The sequence below is a fragment of the Colletotrichum godetiae genome, assembly GCF_030913485.1.
Source record: "Colletotrichum godetiae strain CBS 193.32 chromosome Unknown BDP55scaffold_31, whole genome shotgun sequence".
Classification (NCBI taxonomy): Eukaryota; Fungi; Ascomycota; class Sordariomycetes; order Glomerellales; family Glomerellaceae; genus Colletotrichum; species Colletotrichum godetiae.
This window is the reverse complement of record NW_026851279.1, coordinates 481,058-500,997: the sequence shown is the minus strand read 5'-3', so window position 1 is coordinate 500,997 and position 19,940 is coordinate 481,058. Positions and strand designations below refer to the sequence as shown.

General features: G+C 55.6%; 6 protein-coding genes across 6 annotated transcripts; 3 read left to right on the top strand and 3 right to left on the bottom strand.

The window, feature by feature from the left end:
* Window positions 1-1,389: 1,389 nt before the first annotated feature.
* BDP55DRAFT_556543 (palmitoyltransferase PFA3) lies at window positions 1,390-3,062 on the bottom strand (the record flags this gene model as incomplete). Its single annotated transcript, XM_060569602.1, has 2 exons — window positions 1,390-2,840; window positions 2,915-3,062. 2 exons carry the CDS (start codon window positions 3,060-3,062, stop codon window positions 1,390-1,392), a joined length of 1,599 nt encoding a protein of 532 aa, XP_060427508.1.
* An 833-nt stretch (window positions 3,063-3,895) lies between these two features.
* On the bottom strand, window positions 3,896-5,943 carry BDP55DRAFT_556305 (uncharacterized protein; the record flags this gene model as incomplete). Its single annotated transcript, XM_060569573.1, has 3 exons — window positions 3,896-5,638; window positions 5,694-5,721; window positions 5,771-5,943. The coding sequence occupies 3 exons, from the start codon at window positions 5,941-5,943 to the stop codon at window positions 3,896-3,898; spliced, it is 1,944 nt and encodes a 647-aa protein (XP_060427507.1).
* A 3,235-nt stretch (window positions 5,944-9,178) lies between these two features.
* On the top strand, window positions 9,179-11,392 carry BDP55DRAFT_670448 (P-loop containing nucleoside triphosphate hydrolase protein; the record flags this gene model as incomplete). The annotated part of the gene is made up of 2 exons (XM_060575381.1): window positions 9,179-10,680; window positions 10,740-11,392. 2 exons carry the CDS (start codon window positions 9,179-9,181, stop codon window positions 10,966-10,968), a joined length of 1,731 nt encoding a protein of 576 aa, XP_060427506.1. The 3' UTR covers window positions 10,969-11,392.
* Window positions 11,393-12,218: 826 nt separating this feature from the next.
* On the bottom strand, window positions 12,219-13,342 carry BDP55DRAFT_556368 (lipase; the record flags this gene model as incomplete). The annotated part of the gene is made up of 3 exons (XM_060569582.1): window positions 12,219-12,972; window positions 13,023-13,138; window positions 13,193-13,342. 3 exons carry the CDS (start codon window positions 13,340-13,342, stop codon window positions 12,219-12,221), a joined length of 1,020 nt encoding a protein of 339 aa, XP_060427505.1.
* Window positions 13,343-14,944: 1,602 nt separating this feature from the next.
* On the top strand, window positions 14,945-15,781 carry BDP55DRAFT_226469 (uncharacterized protein). The gene has a single exon (XM_060566116.1). It carries the CDS (start codon window positions 15,075-15,077, stop codon window positions 15,504-15,506), a length of 432 nt encoding a protein of 143 aa, XP_060427504.1. The 5' UTR covers window positions 14,945-15,074; the 3' UTR covers window positions 15,507-15,781.
* Window positions 15,782-16,944: 1,163 nt separating this feature from the next.
* BDP55DRAFT_695476 (glycosyl hydrolase family 3 N terminal domain-containing protein) lies at window positions 16,945-19,842 on the top strand (the record flags this gene model as incomplete). The annotated part of the gene is made up of 6 exons (XM_060577469.1): window positions 16,945-17,197; window position 17,257; window positions 17,307-17,540; window positions 17,592-17,785; window positions 17,841-17,929; window positions 17,977-19,842. The coding sequence occupies 6 exons, from the start codon at window positions 16,945-16,947 to the stop codon at window positions 19,840-19,842; spliced, it is 2,637 nt and encodes an 878-aa protein (XP_060427503.1).
* Between the last annotated feature and the right edge of the window lie 98 nt (window positions 19,843-19,940).

Genomic DNA, 19,940 nt, shown 5'->3' with positions numbered 1-19,940 from the left:
AGATATGTCTGACCAACTAGTTCCACCCATCGTCTTTGGCCTTTTGGTAATGGCTAGGATATCATCAGAGCCGCTTTCTCGTCGATAGTCCAGCGATGGTATTCAGTGGCACTGCCACCCTCAACCCTTTAGACCATGACGTCTCGTCGTTCTGCCACAGCTCGGGCGGCTCCTTGGATTGACGACTACAACGTTTCTTGGGTCGCGCTCGTATCGACGGCAGAGCGTCCCAGATAAAGTACTTTCCAGTAGATCATCATTACCCCGTTCATCAATCATGGAATCATCAGCAGGAAAACACCAGCCGTCGCGATCCGCAATCGACTAGTTTTGAATGGAGGCAAGAATAGATCTGGCAGCAACAGATAGGCGTATAACTCGGGGGGTACCACAAAGACCGTACGTCCCTGAAGGTAGCTCAGGAATGGTGTCACAATCGACCAACAGCTTCCACAATCACTGACCAGAGGCCTAAAGCGCGAGAAAGGCCCAGAGTCGCCAGAACACCCGGCGAATCCGCTACAGGGAACCTGTCTGCGTTCTACCCTCAACAATCATCTCCGCCTTGTCCACGTGAACAATGCCATCAGTCTGCCTTGGTTAGAACCAGTGGGATTCGCTATGCTTGCGTGTATGCTTGGGACATTGCCGTCGACACAATCACAAAGCCACTGGGCTATGGTATGAGAGACGTTTGACGTACGCCGAGCCAAATCCTCTACATCAACTTGGCAACCCCCCCCCCCCCCCCCCCCATATCAGGTTCGAACTGAGTTATCAAATTGTAGCTTTGTCACCGGTGCCTTTCTCAGTAGATGTTGTCCAAACCTCCTTCGCAAAACAACTCAAGAACATGGCTGTCGTGTGACGTGCTTAAGACCAAGATCAACCGGGACATACGGAATTCCACGGCCACAGTCCACTGTCAAGTAAAGAACCCAGTCGCACTCCAATAATGGGTGAAAAAGATTTCAATTCCGCAAAAAGTGCTACCAAACATCATCATCCGTTCCCAACAGAGAGAAGAGGGAAACCTCCCAATCCCCCATCGGGAAACCCAGAAACACCCAAACACCATCTTGGACTTGATAAGAAAAGGACTTGGAGAAGGAAGGAAAAAAGAAGTAAAGGCGTCAATATACATCTCAGGAACTTCCCCATTCCTTGAAGGAGTCCCGAGTTCAATCTCCCTTACAACCGTAGACTTGTGAAGAAAAAGCCGTACATGAAATGCGTTATACACTTTCTAAAAACCCTAATGACCCCCAGAGTCCCTGCTGACAGAAGATTACGCTTTCTGGATATCACTTTCTAAAACGCTCTCTCTCTCTTGCCCCTATTTTGAAAAGGTGTTCTCTTTTTCGTTCTGTCTTGTATTCCTCCACCATCTCAATCCACATCATCATCATTCTCAGGCTGGTCCCTAAACGATGGCGAAGACGGGCTATGCTTCCTCAACAACCCGCTGGCACCGCTACGTCCCCATCCACCATTGGTAACGAGATTCAGCGCCCGGTGCTCCGCCGCCGCCGGATCCTCCATGTCGAGGTCGCTATCGTCCAGCTCGTCCTCGAGCGCTCGCCCGCGCGGGCTGAGCTTCCGCATGGGCATTGACTCCTGGAACCCGTCGGCGTACAGGTTCGGATCGCGGCCCAGGACCCGGTCGGCCTTGGAAGGCGTCTTACGCGAACCGTTGGCGGAGGGAGGGGGAGGCGGAGAGGTGAGGTAATGTCGGCCCGCGCCGTCGGGCTTCGTCGGCGCTTGCGGCGGGGCCTCGCGCATAAAAGTCGGGGGTTCGTCGGTGCCCCAGCCGGCGTTGATCTCGCGCGCGCGCTGTTCCTGGCGTTCCCTGGCGAGACGCTCGCGGGCGGCCAGCCAGGTGGGACTGGCTTCCCAGGCCCAGCCGTCGCCGGTGGTGTTGCAGACGGGGACGAACCAGAAGAGGGGTTTCGGGCCAAAGAGGTGCAGGAGGTTCCGTTTCGCGCCGAGGTCGAATGCATTGGGGAGCTTCTCAGAGTCCTGCTCGTCGAGGTACTCTTCGTAGCGCTTTTTCGCGCGGTCGCGCTCCATCTCTTCGTATGACTGGTGCGTGCCGGGTCTCGAGGAGCCTCCGCCCTGGTGGTGATGACCGCCGCGGTATTCTTCACCTTCTTCGGGTCGCGTGATGCCCGGGAGGGCGTTTGCATGGATGTCGAGGAGCTGTTGGCCGTAGGCGGGTAAGGGGATACCCTCGCCGTTGTGCTGGGCGACGAATTGGTGCTTCATCTGCTTCTTCAGCGGCGAGAGGTACCGCGTCTTTTCCAGGCACTCGATTGTCGTCTGGCCCCTGCTCGCGAGCAAAATGTGCCATCCCGTGAAGGCGCCAACCACGATGCCGATGATACCGGCAATGACGCTGAGAATAACGTAGTTGATGGGCATCAGCGTCTCCACGTACGTCGTGTTGTTGATGACCTCCATGTACACCCAGCTGCCGGAGACAAAGAAGCTGTAGAAGCAGAAGAGCGTAGTGTAGATGAGGAACAGCAGGAACGCCTTGTGGTTCTTCAGGCCGATGCAGGTCGCCAGCCAAGGGCAGTGGTGATCCATTTTCAGGACGCAGCGGCGACAGGTCGAGCAGTGATGAGCGCGGTCCGGTTTCCTAGCCTGGCACTTTTTGCAGAATCGGAGCTCGCCGTTGGACTTGACGGTGAAGGAGGTGGCGGCGGGGGTTGCCTCGGTCGGTAGCGTACTGTAGCCATTATCGTTTGTCGTGCTCCCAGGGCTCGTGAAAACGGCGGTGGTGTAGGACCAGTTGAGCAGGCCGTAGAGGAGGATGGCGCCTGCGGAAGACGCGGAGCCTGCGACAGATGCATCGTTAGGAGGCGGCGGGCGGGCGGGCATCATCACCAGCGGACCAGAACAGCTAACTTACCGAGCCATGAAGCTTTGGAAGGCAGGGACCCGATGGTGACATCTACCCAGACGGCCCAGGTGGTCAAGCCATAGACGAAGAGCAGAGGGATGTAGGTCGCGAAGGTGCAACAGCAGCGTTCAAGCTTTCGCGCCCAGCGACGAGACATGATTTCGGAGGACGGTTGTGGACGAGCAAGATCCATCCATTCACTCGAAAGGGAAAAGAAAGAGAAAGAAGCAGCTAAGAAGGGGAAAGGATCATGGCGGTCAGGGACGGAAGAATTGCTGGTTGATCGATGGCCACGAGGAAAAAAAAGGGCCCGCGAAATGGTATTGGCAATTGCTGCGTTGGCTCAGCTCAACAAGCCTGGTTTGTGATATGGATAGTCAGGGGGAGGTTAGAGGCAGAAGCAGGGGACCTGGGTGGATAAACCGCCCTGTGGATTCGTGGAATGCAGGGCAAGCCGCAACCTGCTGGCGCACCTGCAGCTGTGAGCCTCCCCTCCCGCCGCCGTCTTACGCAGGGAGCTGAGGCTGAGCCGGGCTGGCCCCACTCCGCCCTGCCGTAGGCTGTGGCGGTGTTTTAGTCCCCGTCAGTGGCCCCAGTTCCCGCCCGTGTTCCGCAGAAGTCAGTGGGCCGTTTGCTTGGTCCGCACCGACCTGCATATCGAATTGCTTCCGGGGAATCTCACTTCTCGGCATCCCATCAGAGCCCCTCGACTGGCTGTGATGATTTGGTATTCGTCAACTATCTACCTTGACGTGAATCAAATGCCGCCAAACCCGTCCTTTTGAATGAGTAAATCTGGCTACCAAGGCCCTCGAGATCCGTGCCCGAGCTTCCACCATAACGCCGGTTCTCAACCTGATCCTGAGAAACATGACGGAAGCCTGGCTAGTTGCCAAAGACCATCGCGTTTCCATCTTGGTAAAAGACCGTTACCAAAACCTCCGTACTCCTAGCGTCATTTACAAAGCTGTAGTCGAGAGCATCTCGTCCTTAATCGTCGCGACCTTCGACGACCATTCCCATGGCGTTCGGAATGCCAACCACGACCTTGCCTCTGGGGACCCGAACATCCTTGACCTGCATGCAACCAAAGACGTTGATCTCGCGAATGTTGGGACAGCTTCGGAAGATGCGTCCCAAAACGAAATCATCCACCTCCTCGATGAAGCTGATCTCGAGCTTGACGAGGTTGCGGTACTGGTCTTCGTCACAGAAAGCGTCCTCAAACGCCTCTCGCTTGATGTGCCGACAAGCATGGATGTTGAGATTCTTGAGCTTCTTGCCGGAATGCTTCATGAGGGCACGAAACCCGTCGGAGCAGAGGCCAATGCCATCCTCGTTCTCGCGGGGCTTGGTCGAGTCGCGGTAGCGGCACTTTTGGAGGTCAATGATCTCGATACCGGGGTTTTCCCACTTGCTGAAGAGGTCTGCAAAGCCCTCGTCCGTCATGTGCTCGCTGTCGGTGATGCGGAACTTCTTGAGGGAACGGCACGTGTCCCTGATCGCAGTCAGCACCTCGTCGTTGGCCGTGGGCATCTTTTTCAAAGAAAGCGTCTCCAGGTTCTTTCCAACACCGAGGATCATGTGGGCCAGGCTCTTGGAGGTGATATCGTGCTGCAGGTGGAGACCAAGGTGCTTGAGGGACTTGATGTCGGCAATCGACTTGACGCCGACGTTGGTGACCTTTTGGTTGTGGTAGACCTTAAGACGATTCAGATTGGGACAAGTTTCCGGAAGGATGGCAAGCAGCTCGTCGCCAACGTGCTTGTCTGTGTAGTAGACCTGGATGCCTTCAAGATAAGCACCCTTCTGCTGGACGAACTTGGTCCAGCTGTCGTCGCTGAGGAGGTTCGCGCCGTGAAGGTTGAAGTGCGTAAGCTTGATATCGCGACTCAGAAGATAGTCCATGACCTCGTCCTTGAACTGGATAGAGTTGCGAGCCTTGAATCTCTTGAGGTTGGGTGCCGTCTGGAAGATGCTCTCGAACTCGTTGGAGCCCAGCTTGGCACCGTCGTAGATGTGAAGGACCGTAGTCGACGGCTGCACGAACAGAGGCAGCGTCACGGGATTGAGCAGTCGACGCTTGGAGAAGAGTCGCGCGATCTTGTCCACCACCTGGTCCGGCAAATCGCCCAAGCTGTCGGCGAGGTCGACATTCTTGGCCAGAGTCTCGATGCAGAGAGTGGTCAAATTCTTGGCGCCAGTCTGGTACGTGCCGTCGAGGATGTTACTCTGTACCTTGCGGCGCTTGCCCTGGCCACCGACGGGCTTGCGAGGCTTCTGCTTGCCCTTGCCCTTCTTCGCGGCCTCATCTTTGCTGCATTGCGCGCAGAGCAGACCGCCCTCGGGACCACTCAGCGAGTACGCGGTGACTGTGAAGCGCTTCTTGCATATGGCGCAGTTATCCATCTGGCCTGGTAAAGGTTGGGCCATTTGATCAAGTAGGGCGCGTGCTATGTCGTCCTCATCCTCTGATTCCATACCCCGTTGCTTCCGCTTCTTGAATGCCTTGGAGGCCTTGATCTTGGCGATGGCCGTCTGCTCCTTCTTCTGACGCTTCGCTTTCTCAGCTGCAGTCTCATTGCGGCTGGACTGGCCAGGCTCTGTTGAGGGGCCGGCCTCGGCCTCCTCATCGTCATCTCCGTTGGCATTGTCTGCCTGGTTCTGGGCGGCAGCAGCAGCACGGCGCTGGTCTGCATCCCGGCGGATCTGGTTTGCCGAGATGTTGTGGGCCTATGAAAGCACATTGTCAGTTTGCACGGGTGGGCAGTCTATTCGATATTCTTACAGCAAGGTAGTCGGTCAAAGCCGATTGCCTAGATTCGTGTCAGTGGTGAGATGTGCATTGCAGGTGGAAAGACTCACGGTCCAGAGATGTGGCGGCCGGCACGGTTATTGCCTTGAGCCTGATTCTGAGGAGCAGCTTGACCCTGCTGAGGAACTTGGTTCTGCTGAGCCTGAGCTGGAGCTTGAGCTTGAGCTTGAGCTTGAGCTTGAGCCTGGGCCTGAGCTTGGGACCGACGAGACGGTCTCGCCATTATGGCGGTGGATTTTCGATCTCGTTATGCAGTTGGATCAGTCGAGCTTGATGAGTTGATGAGTTGGATCCGACTTTTTTTTTAAAGAGCTGCGGTTGTGATGAAATTCGATCCTGGGGTGATGAAGTCGTGAGAAATCCCTTCCGAGTAGGTGTGGCAAATATGTCTGAATTACAGACTAGCCAAGGGGGTATGGGCGACAGCTAACACCAGAGGGTTGAGAATTTGAAAAGAGGCCAACGTCCGGACCTTTTGTTGGAGAGATGGACAGATGCAAGATGCCAAAAATCACAATTGTCAACAGTGCCGTGATGCGCCAGGTCGGGGGCAAATTGAAAGGGGTGACAAAGAAGCAGCGTCTTTTGGAGTCGTCTGGTTCCTGGATCAATACGCCCAGACCAAGTGTTGGAGGGGTGAAGTTTGCGGCACACTGTACCGGTGATCGCCAATCTCTCGAGATCAGTGGATGGAAGTAAGGGTGTTGGTGAGGATGCACCGTGTGAAAGACGCAAGCGACGGTTTAAGAGGCTAAAAGGTACCTTATTAGGAGAGTATTGGCAGACAGGCAGCAGGGGTTTAATTGAGGTGGATCCACAACAGCCGTGGGGTACCTACCTACCTTACCTTACTACTGAGTACGGATAGGTGCCGTGGGTGCCACCTAAACTCGAGGGAAGGAGCCACAGAGCCACTGCACCGGAGTCGTCGGGGAACAGATCGATCGCCCAAGTCGAATCGTCACACTGGAGCCCCAGGGACATGGAGATCGGCCATCTGCCTCTGCATCCAATGCTGCCATTTGGGTCTTGATATGTGTTCCCCTGGCTGGTGAAACTCCTTCTGAGGATGGTTTTGCCTGCCAAGTACGATTCAGTCCTTTTCATCTTTCGTCCAGGGAACCATCCGCTTCGTCAAGGGACCTTGATAAGCTACCTTGAACCCCCATCACGGAACGTAAATGTGCCTTGTGAGCATCAAATCAGCGACCGAACGTCCATATTCACACCAGCGCCTAGATCCCAGTCAAGCTAACAAAAAAAAATCCCATTTCAGACTGGCTTTTTAGGCAGTCGCCCCAGCATCTGGGCGCCTTCTCATCCCTGACAAAGAAGCCACGTGACTTCGTGTGCAGAGCCCGCCATTGAAGGGCGCGTCCTTGATCCCCCCAGGTCCCCTCCTTCCCGTCCTGTCCCTCTTGTCTGATGTGAGGCGGTCTTTCTCAGCTTGCCTGACCGAAAAGGAGTCGCCAGTGGCAAGTCTAATTCTTTTTTCCCTTTGGCCCTCTTCACCACCACTTGCCTTTTTTTTTTTTCCTTTCCCTTTTCCACATCACCAACCGCCAGACTGTGGCCTCTCTATTCCGTACCCCAGCCTGAGGTACGACAATTCGTCCCTTTTCCCCTCCCTCACTAGAGGTACCGAGATACCCCAATCATCCACCCCCTTGGTGCACAGTCTCCAAGCTTATTCGGCGATAAGCTGAGACTGTTCGCCACCACTTGCCGAGCTTTGTCCCGTCCATCCCAACTTTCTTCTCACTTCAACCGACGCCAAACCTTCACCTCTGTGTGAAAATACCGGCAAACCTCATTTTTCCCTCTCAATCTTGAGGTCGCAAGTACACAAAATTCACCACACTGCACCAGAAGGTCACCATCGCCGTCAAGATGACTGGCCGCCGTGGTCGCCCTTCTCTCGCCCAGAGAGAGAGTCTGGCCTCCACTCGAAGTAGTAAGTCATTGATTTTATTTCTATTATCCAGCCTGCCCATCTTATCGCCATCAAATTATGGACGACACTGTGCGCAAAATGGAATTGATCGATCACTAACACACCTGATAGACTCACCTGACCCTCTTGCTGTTGCTGGTCCTGGCCGTCTCACTAGATCTGCGTCGAGCCGGAACCTTGCAGCTGCACCTCAGCCTGTGACTTCAGCCCCTTCGACTGCCAAGAGAGGTCGAGGTCGACCTAGCAGAGCTTCACTGGCTAACGACTCGGCATCCTCAACTGCGTCTGCGTCTGCGTCTGCCGCTGCATCTGCCGACCTGACTTCTGCCAGTGAAGCCTCTACCCCTGCCACCAGCAATGTCGCTACACCTGCCCCCTCAGTCTCTGGCTATCGTCCTCCTGTATTGCCTGCAGCTTTGAGAAACTCCCAGCTTGGATCCCTGTCTGCATCCAAAATTGAGGTCCGACTTCCCACTGCAGCTGAACTTAAGGAGCGTGCTCTGCGTCACAGCGAGTTTTCCATGCAGCCGGCCAAGCGCAAGGCCGGAGGTGGCTACTACGATCATGATGATGACGAAGAGGATGAGGAGCCCTCTGACAACGACCGCGATGCCATGGTTGCTCGCCGCCTCCAGAAGGAAGAGAACAAAAAATCCACTGCCTCTTCCAGCCTGTCCGATGCCGTCCTTGCTCGACGTCTCCAGGAAGAGGAATACGAGATGGTGGACTCTGATGTCCCCCTTGCCAATGGTCGTGGCCGTCGTGCGACTGCAGCTGCTGCTAAGGCCACAGTCAAGGATAGTGACGACGACTCAGAGGACGTTCCCCTTGTTTCTCGATCCAAGCCCAGTGGCCGGAGCCGGGGTAGACCCCCAAGAACACCGCTCCTCTGCAACGAGCTGCGAAGAAGCAGAAGGTTGTGGCCGCTGATTCGGATGATTCGGATAAACCCTCAGACTCGACGGGGTCGGGTGAGCTTAGCGATCTCTCGGATAACTTCTCTGAACTTGAGGATGATGATAGCAACAAGATCCCCAAGAAGGCGAAGGCAAAGGGCAAGGGTAAGCAGCCAGCCAGACGGACTAGAGCTTCCGGTTCGACCCTGCCTGCAGTCCCTGCGATGCCCCGCCAACTCGATGACGACGATGACGATGCTTTGTCGAGCCTCTCTAGCGGTGACTTTGACGACTCGGATTCCTCTGACGACGCGGCCGATAGTGACGGCGGCCTCCAGAACGCCGTGGCGGCACAATCCCGTGGTCGCCGCGCCTACCAGCGTGGCAACAAGCGCCGCGGCATGCTTGAACGCGCCAGGTTGGAGAACAACCATCCTGAGCTTCTCACCATGTGGCAGGACTTGGAGGCTTCGCCGGCGCTCAGACCTGACAAGATCGCTCAGCCGCCACAGATCTCGCGTCAGCTCAAGCCCTTCCAGCTCGCAGGTGTCGCTTGGATGATTGAGATGGAGAAGACCGACTACAAAGGCGGACTTTTGGGTGATGAGATGGGTCTCGGCAAGACCATCCAGGCTGTGTCCCTGGTCATGTCCGACTACCCCCAGAAGAAGCCATCCCTCGTCTTAGTTCCTCCCGTTGCTTTGATGCAGTGGAAGAGCGAGATCGAGTCCTACACCGACGGCACCCTCAAGGTCTTTGTCTACCACGGTACTATGAAGAACGCGAAGAAGATGACCCTGAAGGAGCTCAAGAAGTTCGATGTCATCATGATGTCCTACAACAGTCTGGAGTCCATGTACCGCAAGCAAGAGAAGGGTTTCACCCGCCCAGACGGTGTACACAAGGAGAAGAGCTTGATCCACCAGGTCGACTTCCACCGCATCATCCTCGACGAGGCCCATAGCATCAAGACCCGTACTACCATGACGGCCAAGGCTTGCTTTGCTTTGAAGACCTCGTACCGTTGGTGCCTTACCGGTACTCCGCTTCAGAACCGCATTGGCGAGTTCTTCTCCCTGATCCGCTTCCTTCAAGTCGCGCCTTTCGCGTCGTACTTGTGCAAGCAGTGCCCCTGTGCCGGCCTGGATTGGAACCTCGACGACGACCACCGTTGCCACTCGTGTGGACACGCCGGCATGCAGCACGTTTCCGTCTTCAACCAGGAGCTCCTTAACCCCATTCAGAAGTTTGGCAACTTTGGAGAGGGCCGTGAGGCTTTCCGCAAGCTCCGTCTGATGACTGATCGCATCATGCTTCGTCGTTTGAAGAAGGACCACACCAACTCCATGGAGCTCCCCGTCAAGGAGATCTATGTTGATCGCCAGTTCTTTGGTGAGGCAGAGAATGATTTTGCCAACAGCATCATGACCAACGGCCAGCGCAAGTTTGAGACGTACGTCGCCCAAGGTGTCTTGCTCAACAACTACGCCAACATCTTTGGTCTCATTATGCAGATGCGTCAGGTGGCCGACCACCCCGATCTGATCCTTCGCAAGCACGGAGAGGGCGGTCAGAACACACTCATGTGTAGCATTTGTGATGAGCCGGCCGAGGATGCCATCAGGAGCCGCTGCAAGCATGACTTTTGCCGCGCCTGTGCTAGAAGCTACCTGTTGTCTGCCGAGGAACCCGGCTGCCCCCGCTGCCACATTGGCCTGGCCATCGACTTGGAGCAGCCCGAGATTGAGCAGAATGAGGCCGACGTCAAGAAGTCTTCGATTATCAATCGAATCAAAATGGAAGATTGGACTTCTTCCTCCAAGATTGAGCTTCTCGTCCACGCGCTTCACAAGCTTCGATCCGACAATGCTTCGCACAAGTCCATCATCTTTTCGCAGTTCTCGTCCATGCTGCAGCTCATCGAGTGGCGTCTTCGTCGCGCCGGTATCACCACTGTCATGCTCGACGGCAGCATGAGCCCCGCGCAGCGCCAGGCGTCTATCGACCACTTCATGTCCAAGACGGAGTGCGAGTGCTTCCTCGTCTCTCTCAAGGCCGGTGGTGTCGCGCTCAACCTCACCGAGGCGTCTCGCGTCTTCATCGTTGACCCGTAAGTCGCCATGTCTCAATACTTTTACCATCAAGGTCTTGGTTAACCATTACATGTAGTTGGTGGAACCCTGCCGCCGAGTGGCAGTCTGCCGATCGTTGCCACCGCATTGGTCAAACCCGCCCTTGCACCATCACCCGTCTCTGCATCGAGGACTCGGTCGAGAGCCGCATGGTGCTGATTCAGGAGAAGAAGACCAACATGATCAACTCCACTGTCAACGCCGACGACAAGGCCATGGAGTCTCTGAGCCCTGAGGACATGCAGTTCCTGTTCCGCGGATCTTAGACACTTTGCTTGTCGACGCACTCTTTTTTTGCTTTCATCATTGTGTTTTACCGCAAAAAAGTGGATTTCTATGGTTTTCCCCAGGGCGGCGTTGCGGACAAGGCAGGACACACGGAAAGGATCAGGACATTTGGGACTCTAGTACCCAGCCCCTATCATTGGAGTCGGGCGTGCGTCGTTCACTCTTCTTCCTATACCCCCTTTTCGATTTGCAAATGGATGGCATGGTGGTACGCGTTCACGGATGGAACGCCTTTTGCGTGTATGGGTATGACCCATTACTTTAGGTAGAGACACCCTCAGCGTTTAACTGGGTGGTTCTTTGTTGCTCAAGGAAATTCAATCTGGACAGTAGGTTCAGACATTAGGTATCAGTAACTCTTGAGATGCAACTTGAGTGACTAGTGTACGGTGAGGAGCCGTGGAATGGATTAGCTGGTCAGTGGATTAGCTGGCCAGCAATGTCAGCATCCACGGGACCATGATTCGCAAACTCCGCACGTGGTTGCCGGGTTATGGAGGTACGTTATTTACCAGGATATCAATTATCCAGGATTCCAGATAGACGTCCCCAGGGTCCCAGACTCCCCCAATGGTCACGATCCCCACAGCTTCAGGTGAATGAAATGGTTCGTTCTGGGAAACTCTATCCTGGACCATATGGTACACTACAGAATACCACTTCTCGCCCATCGATGCCAAGTGCCAATATATACGTAACACAACCGCTCCAACGCGCCGTGCCATTCTTAGTACGGAGTACGATGGGAGTTGAAACAACGGAACCACGCGGTTGCCATAAAAAGGACGCTGGATTTGGAGTACGACTTTGCTCGATTGGGTACCGCGCGCGTCTTTGGTTGACAGACTTGCGAGTCAGTCGACGACAAGGGGTCCTCTCTTTCGTGTGTTCGGACTCAGTACCCAGTCCGGGGTGCGTCCATCGTGGGTCACTGGATTCACAGCCATTCAGATGTTCAGAGAAAAAGAACTGTTGCGGTTTTCAACGCCGAGCTGACGCTGGGCGTGGATTATGTACTATACTATTATGTACGTGAATATTTTTGACGATATTTCCTCAGCCGGGAGGGCTCGGGATATCCCTTGATGGTATCCTTTTGATGATGATGATGATGATGCTTCCCCCAAAAACTCCAGAAGCCCGCTTCCCTGCCTTTTCATAACATGGTCATGACATTTAAACTCCTTTCGTGTATGTTGTATCCATACATGCCGGCATCGTGCCTTCTCTACTCCTCAAGCGACGCGGCGTACTCGATATCCTGCTGCGCCCAGGCCGTCAGGCGCGCAGAGAGGTCCTCGTCCGAGATGTCTTCCTCTCTCTCCTTGATACCGAAGCTGTCGGTGCTGCAGGCGCCGGTCCGGCGGAGGTAGTACAGGTGGGCGTCGACGTCGAGGCCGAACGTGCCGCCATTGCACTTGGTGTTGGCGGCGCCCTCGCAGACCTTGATATCGGTGATGCCGTAGTCGACGGTGGTGGCGTTGCCGGTGGAGAGCCAGTACTCGGGGCTGGTGTGGCGGTAGCCGAAGAGGATGGGGGGCAGACGGGGGACGGGGTCGTCGACGTGGGTGACGCGGTACTCGGCGCCGGTCTGAGCGGTGACGAAGTTGGTGAAGGCGGCGTTGCCGACGCGGGGGCTGCCGTAGGTGTAGATGTCGACCGGGTAGCCGTCGCGGCGGAGGTCGGCGGCGGCAATGGTGACTACAGCGCCGCCGAGGGAGTGACCGGTGCCGATGATGGTGTAGCTGGGGTTGGCGGCCTTTGCGGACTTGACGGAAGCCAGAAGGGAGTCCTTGACCTCGTCCCAGCCGTTGGCGAAGCCGGTGTGGACCTTGCAGCCGTCGACAAAGTCGCAGTCGTCGAAGCCGAACAGGATGTTGGTGATCCAATTGCGGACGTTGCTGGAGCCGCGGATGGCAATGACAATGTTCTTTCTCACGGGGTCCGTGGCGACGAAGCCCTGGAGGCCAGAGACGAGTCCACTGGGAGCATGTTAGCTAGGTAAGAGGTCAAGAGTATCGTGTCAACTTACGAAAAGGTTCCCACAATCTTTCCTCCGTTGGCAGTGACATCGGGGCAAGCATCGGCGCTGCAGGTGATTGATGCACCAGCGGCGGCCTCGCTGTTGCAAGAGGTTGCTGCCACCATCTATGTTACACATTAGCACACGCGCTCAAGCCAAGAAGTCTGGGCATGTCCTACCTGAACGTAGTACTCAAAATTGGACAGGTCGGCACTCGACACCGTCACGGCTCTCTCGTCGAGAGCAGCCACCGGGGCCCTGGCATCGAGGATGGGAGATGCCGAGACTGCGGCAGACAGCAAAGGGAGAAGAGAGAACTTGGCCAACATGATGACGGTAGACGAAGTAACTCAAGACAACAGGAACAGGGACGGAACTCGAGGACTTGCTCGTAGGGCACAAGGAACAGAGAGACAAGGCAAGCTACCGTCCTCCAGCTGCCGCAACGTCTTATACATAACCAAGAGAGCAACGAGCGGAGCGCCGGGGTAATGAGGCCAGTGGATCAACATCGAGTCGTACACCCCAGACAACAGTCCGTTGTAAGGGTTGCGGTGAGTGTCCACCATGTCTCCAAGACTCCAACTCAAGCATTCATTGCTCGGGCGAGGTTGGGGGCCGGCAAGCAAACCAACTCGATATTGGGGATATGCGAGCCAGGGTGAGGCTTCTCACGCTAGAGCAAACAATACGCAAGACTTTGCGGTTTCTGGCAGTTGCTCCGCCTCTTAGAGCAATCTCGCCAGGCACAGAGCGGTGGAAATCGGCACTAGAAGCGCCAGTTGCGAATGGAAGAGATGTGTGCTTGGAGAAGGCGGTTCCATGCTCCATTAGCAGGGGGCCAAGCTCAAGAGGTCCTACCGGGGGCGGCAGTGCGGGATAGACAGCTTTGGCCATTGGGTGGCCTCGTCAGACGAACAAGCGGACAAGACCTGGTCCTGGCCAATATAGCCAAGTTATGATGGGAGTCAGCGGTTCGGAGTGATTACTAGCAAGCCTCGAGTGATAGAGGGGAGAGAGATAGGTCTTGAATCAGTCCAACCATGAGGAACAGAATCCACGTGGGTGTGATGAGGTTGGTGGACCGTCAAGGTGGTAGGGAAGCGCCCGTGCGGTCAGACAGAGAGACAAAGACATCTCGATCCTTGAGTGGTGTCGATGGTCACTGGTGTGTAAGGACTGAAAGGCGGGAGACAAGCAATGAGAGTTTCTGCTCAATACTTCTGAGATCCTGGGGTGTCATTTGGCGCCACGTGAGCCAAGCATCTCCATAGTGGGCTTGCCGCTCATTGAACGAGGGCGACTGAGTGGATGGTTCCTGAACGGCGACGAGCCGGGGTGAAGCTGGGCAATTCCCACTTCTGTTGGGCTCTGTCGAAACAATAGCGTCCGCATCGGAAGAAGTTGTTAATGAAGCTGGCCGAATGGTCCTTGTCCGAACGAACTGGTGGTCAATTGCGGTCGGCCGATTGTTGGAAGAATCCCGCCGGCCCCCGGGCGAGTCCCTGGACGAGGCCCGCAAGAGCTCAACAAAATGCTGTCAATATGGTCTTGTGCGAGTTTGATTTTTCCAATTAGTCTTGAGGAGTCGTAAGTCAAAGAGCCAAGATACGAAAAATCGGATCGAAATTTGGGTTCTCGCGTCGTGATACGCGGCCCTCGATGCTGGAGAGCCGCTCTCGAGGCATCACGCGGACGAATACTCCCGTACCACGGTCCGTTTCTCCCAATCGAGTATGGAGGTCGGACAGGCAGAACAAGTTCCAACTTCCAAGAGCATCAACACCCGAAGTTGTCGGCATTGAAGTACACTATAGACTATTGACAAAGTATTTGCAAAGGAAAAAAGCATGTGGATGTGATTAAAGACGGGAAGATGCAGCTGAGATGGATGGCAGATGCAACACCAAAGCCACTAGTTTGCAGTAGAGGATGATGAAGGTGGGATGAAATGCTTGGAGAGTTAGGGTCGGCGGCAGCGTTATGTCATGCTGCTTCCTGCCGCGTCTTGGGAGCTGAATCTCGCAGCTTCCTTCTTGTCTCTAGGTGTGCGGTAGCTTCATGCCGTCCTTCCCAGCTTCTCTACTCCGTAGACTCTTCCTCCTTCATCCACCCGCCCACACCTCCAACGGTCAACGGTCAACCTCTATCCTTGATTCTTCCATCCTCCGTCCTCTCCTCCACTCATCGTCGATTCGTCCCTTCTTCCCACCGGGCCACCCGTACCTGATGATCAGATGTCGGCCTAGCAACGCGGGGTTGAGACATTCTAGAAAGAAAGGCTGTCATCCGGAATCCGCGCCCACGAGACCTCTTCGTCGCCCTCCACCACGTACTTGGTCTCTTGGTCTCTTGGGCCAATACAACCTCGATGCCTCCCCCTCACGACCAGTTGACCACCCGGCGATGTTGCAGCCATCAGCTACGACATATCGGACACTACCACACATCTCATTCAGCTATCAATGCACCATCTCTCGAACCGATATTTGACCTTCTTCTCCCCAAGCTTGCCGTTCATGCCGTGCCGCTTCCACAGACCTTGCCTTTTGATCGATTCCCGTTTTCCGTGCAGAACAAGAGCCGAAATCTGCGCTCCAGCATCCCTGACCCCTGCTCCTTGATCTTCGCCGCTGGACCGAGTTTGGGATTTCCGACCGCCTGGTGCTCTTCGCTTGCGAGTTTCCTAATCTCAACACTGCCCTAGACTCGATCTGGTGGACGTGGCATACCCAAGCAGAGACCTCTTGGGGTATCACGAGGTCGGTCTTGTACCACCACTCCGATGCCACACACCCATTTGCCTGCTGCATATGCACTTATTCAAGGAAATAGACATCTGTGGCCTGCCAGTGAACCACGCGCGCAATGTAACGCCCGGCCACAATCTGACAGCTCTCTCCCCGCGTCGGAGCCGAACCCGGATGAGCAGTGTTTTTCTGTTGTTCTTTTTATACAGTTTGCTGACCGCTCACAGCTCGCCAGGCATTTCCACCAAGCGCCCACCCTGCACGTAACAAGGGAGATCTTCACATCCATTTCGCATGTCACCTTTGATCGGCCATGTCGACATTTACGGTCATTATCGCCGTCTTGTAGACCCTTTGGGCCTCGAGCGTGGGTCTTCTTCACGGCTTAATCTTGTCATATCCACCGCTCCTCTCAACCGGAGTCGACGCCCTCGCAGAAAGCCCGACTCAGAACTGTCATTGTTCCCCGGGGACTTGCGAATGCCGTCGCTTAACTCCAAATCAAAGGTTCCCACCTACCAACTCCCGCCCGAAGCGAGGCGGTTTCGGCCGCTAATCCGGTTCGACACCGAATCGATCCTTTGTACCACAAGACTACAACACAGAATCTCGAAAAGGGTGGCATTTTCCCCGCTCTCCACTGACTTATCGCTGGCGCTGTCGTATCAAACCATACTTTGTCTACGCGACATGTCGATCGACCACTTTAACACTCATATTTGACAAGCATAGGCCCAAACAATCCAGCACAGCTGCCCAAAGGGAGCATCCCATAACCTTGATACGTTGCAATATGTGCTCTTTTCTAATGCTCTTGGACCCTTCCGGTAGCTATCAGGACATCATGAGCTGTCAGGTATGGCTGCATATCCCTGCGGTCAGTAGAGTCCACGGAACTGCCAAGCGGATCGTCTGTTGTCACTTGCCTTCTATAACACGCGGACTTTAAGGGCCCGTGATTGGAATGTATAGTCATAATGAGAAGCGAGAGCTACCGGTTCGCTTGTAGCTTGTATGTCCCGTGTGTAGTATATAAGTTAATGGTGGTGCTCGCGATGCCCCGATTGCTGTAGCTCTTGTCCGTCCGCTTGTGTTGACGTAGCTCTCTCTCGTGACCTACACCATTGGTTCGAGTCTAGCCTGTAAGAGCCTTGTGGTAACGAGACCAATCGACCGCCACCATGGCAAACACATTCTCTGTCAAGTCCTTGGCCGTAGCCCTCCTCGCAAGTCAGATCTCGTCCTGCGATGCCGCCGTGATTTCAGTGAGATCCGATGTGCCTGCCGGGTATGTGGCCGCGCCCTACTACCCAGCGCCATACGGCGGCTGGGCATCGGATTGGACAGACAGTTATAGGAGGGCGAAAGCTGTAGTCGATAAGATGACTTTGGCTGAAAAGACCAACATCACATCCGGAACTGGCATCTTCATGGGTGAGTCTTGAGTAACTTCGTGAGCGATGTCGTAGAACTCGTTCAACTAACATGCCTAGGGTGCGTTCATCACTGACAACACAAACAACTCCTGCTAACTATACCCAAGCCGCTGCGTTGGAAACTCTGGCAGCGCTCTCCGTGTCGGTTTCCCCCAGCTATGCCTCGCAGACTCGGCAACCGGTCTCCGTCAAGCCGATAACGTGACAGTGTTCCCGTCCGGCATCACGACCGGCGCCACCTTTGACAAGGATTTGATGTACGCTCGTGGTGTTGCCATAGGCAAGGAGTTCCGAGGCAAAGGCGCCAACGTCTACCTGGGACCGAGCGTGGGTCCTATTGGGTATGTTTGATGTAATCAGATCGACCATGGAAACGCTGACCATACGACCAGTCGAAAACCCCGTGGTGGCCGAAACTGGGAGGGCTTCGGGGCTGATCCTGCGCTGCAGGGAAAGGCTGCTGCTCTGACAATCAAGGGCGTTCAGGAGCAGGGTGTCATTGCCACGATCAAGCATCTCATTGGCAACGAGCAGGAGATGTATCGCATGTACAACCCTCTGCAGCAGGGCTACAGCTCCAACATTGGTACGTTGTCGATTCAGAGTGAAGCGGTGTTTGGTTCGTCGACTAACAACAATAGATGACCGAACTCTACATGAGCTGTACCTATGGCCCTTTGCGGATGGTGTGCATGCAGGCGTAGGGTCCGTGATGACAGCCTACAATGCGGTATGTGTTTTGTATACATCTTTGAGACTTCTGCTGACGGAAACTAGGTCAACGGTTCGGCATGCAGCCAGAACAGCTACCTCATCAATGGTATTCTGAAAGACGAGCTCGGCTTCCAAGGCTTCGTCATGAGCGACTGGCTGTCACACATGTCCGGTGTAGGCTCGGCCCTCGCGGGTCTCGACTTCAACGCCCCAGGCGACCAGCAAGTTCCCCTGACGGGCTACAGCTACTGGATGTACGACCTCACCAGAGCTGTTCTGAACGGATCCGTCCCCGTGGACCGCATCAACGACATGGCCACCAGAGTCCTGGCGAGCTGGTACCAGATGGGACAGGACCAGGGCTTCCCCGCGCTCAACTTTGCCACGGGAACTCGCAACAGGGTGGGAGATCTCTATCCGGGAGCCTTCCCCTTCTCCCCAAGCGGCGTCGTCAACGAGATGGTTCAAGTACAGGAGGACCACTACCTCGTCGCCAGGCAGGTCGCGCAGGAGGCCATCACCCTGCTCAAGAACAACGGCAGCCTCTTGCCCATTGCCACCTCGGCGTCGATCAAGGTCTTTGGCACCGACGCGATAACGAACCCAGACGGTCCCAACGCTTGTGCCGATCGCTCATGTAATAAGGGTCTGCTCGGCATTGGCTGGGGCTCGGGGACGGTCGACTATGTCTACCTTGACGATCCCATCACCGCGTTCAAGAAGAGGGCCAGCAACGTCACGTTTTACAACACCGATTCTTTCCCCTCAGTGCCGGCTCCGACCGCGGACGATGTTGCGCTTGTCTTCATTACCTCGGACTCTGGAGAGAATCAGTATGTCGTGGAAGGCAACAACGGTGACCGCAGTTCGTCTGGTCTCGACGCCTGGCATAACGGCAACAAGCTGGTCCAGGACGCCGCCGCAAAGTATTCCAATGTCGTGGTCGTCATACACTCTGTAGGACCAATCGTCGTCGACTCGTGGATCGACCTCCCCAGCGTCAAGTCAGTCCTGGTCGCCCATCTCCCCGGCCAGGAAGCAGGCGAATCCCTCGCCAACATCGTTTTTGGCGCGGCCTCCCCCTCCGGCCACCTCCCCTACAGCATGACCAAGAAGGAATCCGACCTCCCAGACTCCGTGACCCAGCTCGTCGGCGGCTCCCTCGGCCAGCCCCAGGACACCTTCTCCGAGGGCCTGTACATCGACTACCGCTACCTCAACAAGAACGGCATCAAGCCGCGCTTCGCCTTCGGCCATGGGCTGAGCTACACCGCCTTCACCTACACTGGCGCAACCATCAGCTCCGCCACGGCGCTCAGCGCAACTCCGCCGGCCCGCCCCGCGAAGTCGGGCATCTTGACTTACACCGCGCCTATCCCCGACTGGACCGAGGGCGTCGCGCCCTCCGGCTTCAACAAGATCTTCCGGTACATTTACTCCTGGTGCACCGAGTCCGAGGCCAAGGACGCCGTAGCCGCCTCCAAGACGGAGACGTACCCGTATCCAGAGGGCTACAGCACGGCGCAGAAGCCTGGGCCCGCCGCCGGCGGCGCCCAGGGCGGCAACCCTGCCCTCTTTGACGTTGTCTTTTCCGTGTCGGTGAAGGTGACTAACACGGGTTCCAAGTACTCGGGTAAAGCGTCCGCGCAGGCGTACGTGCAGTTCCCCAGTGGCGGACCCGAGACGCCGGTGATTCAGCTGCGCGACTTTGCCAAGACGAAGAATTTGGCGCCGGGGGAGAGTTCCACCGTGACGCTGCAGCTGACGAGGCGGGATCTGAGTGTGTGGGATGTGGTTAGCCAGAACTGGATCGTGCCGAATCCCACTGGGAGGTATAAGATTTGGATCGGAGAGGCGAGTGACAAGTTGTTTTTGGCTTGTTATACGGATACCAAGATGTGTGAGGCTGGACTGGCTAGTCCTGTTTGATTTTTCTTGTGTTTAGTTATTCTTCTGAACTCTCCTTCAACCTATTAATGTGTAAGGGGCGTTTGATAGTTGTCAACCGGTAGCGAATAGAACGTCAA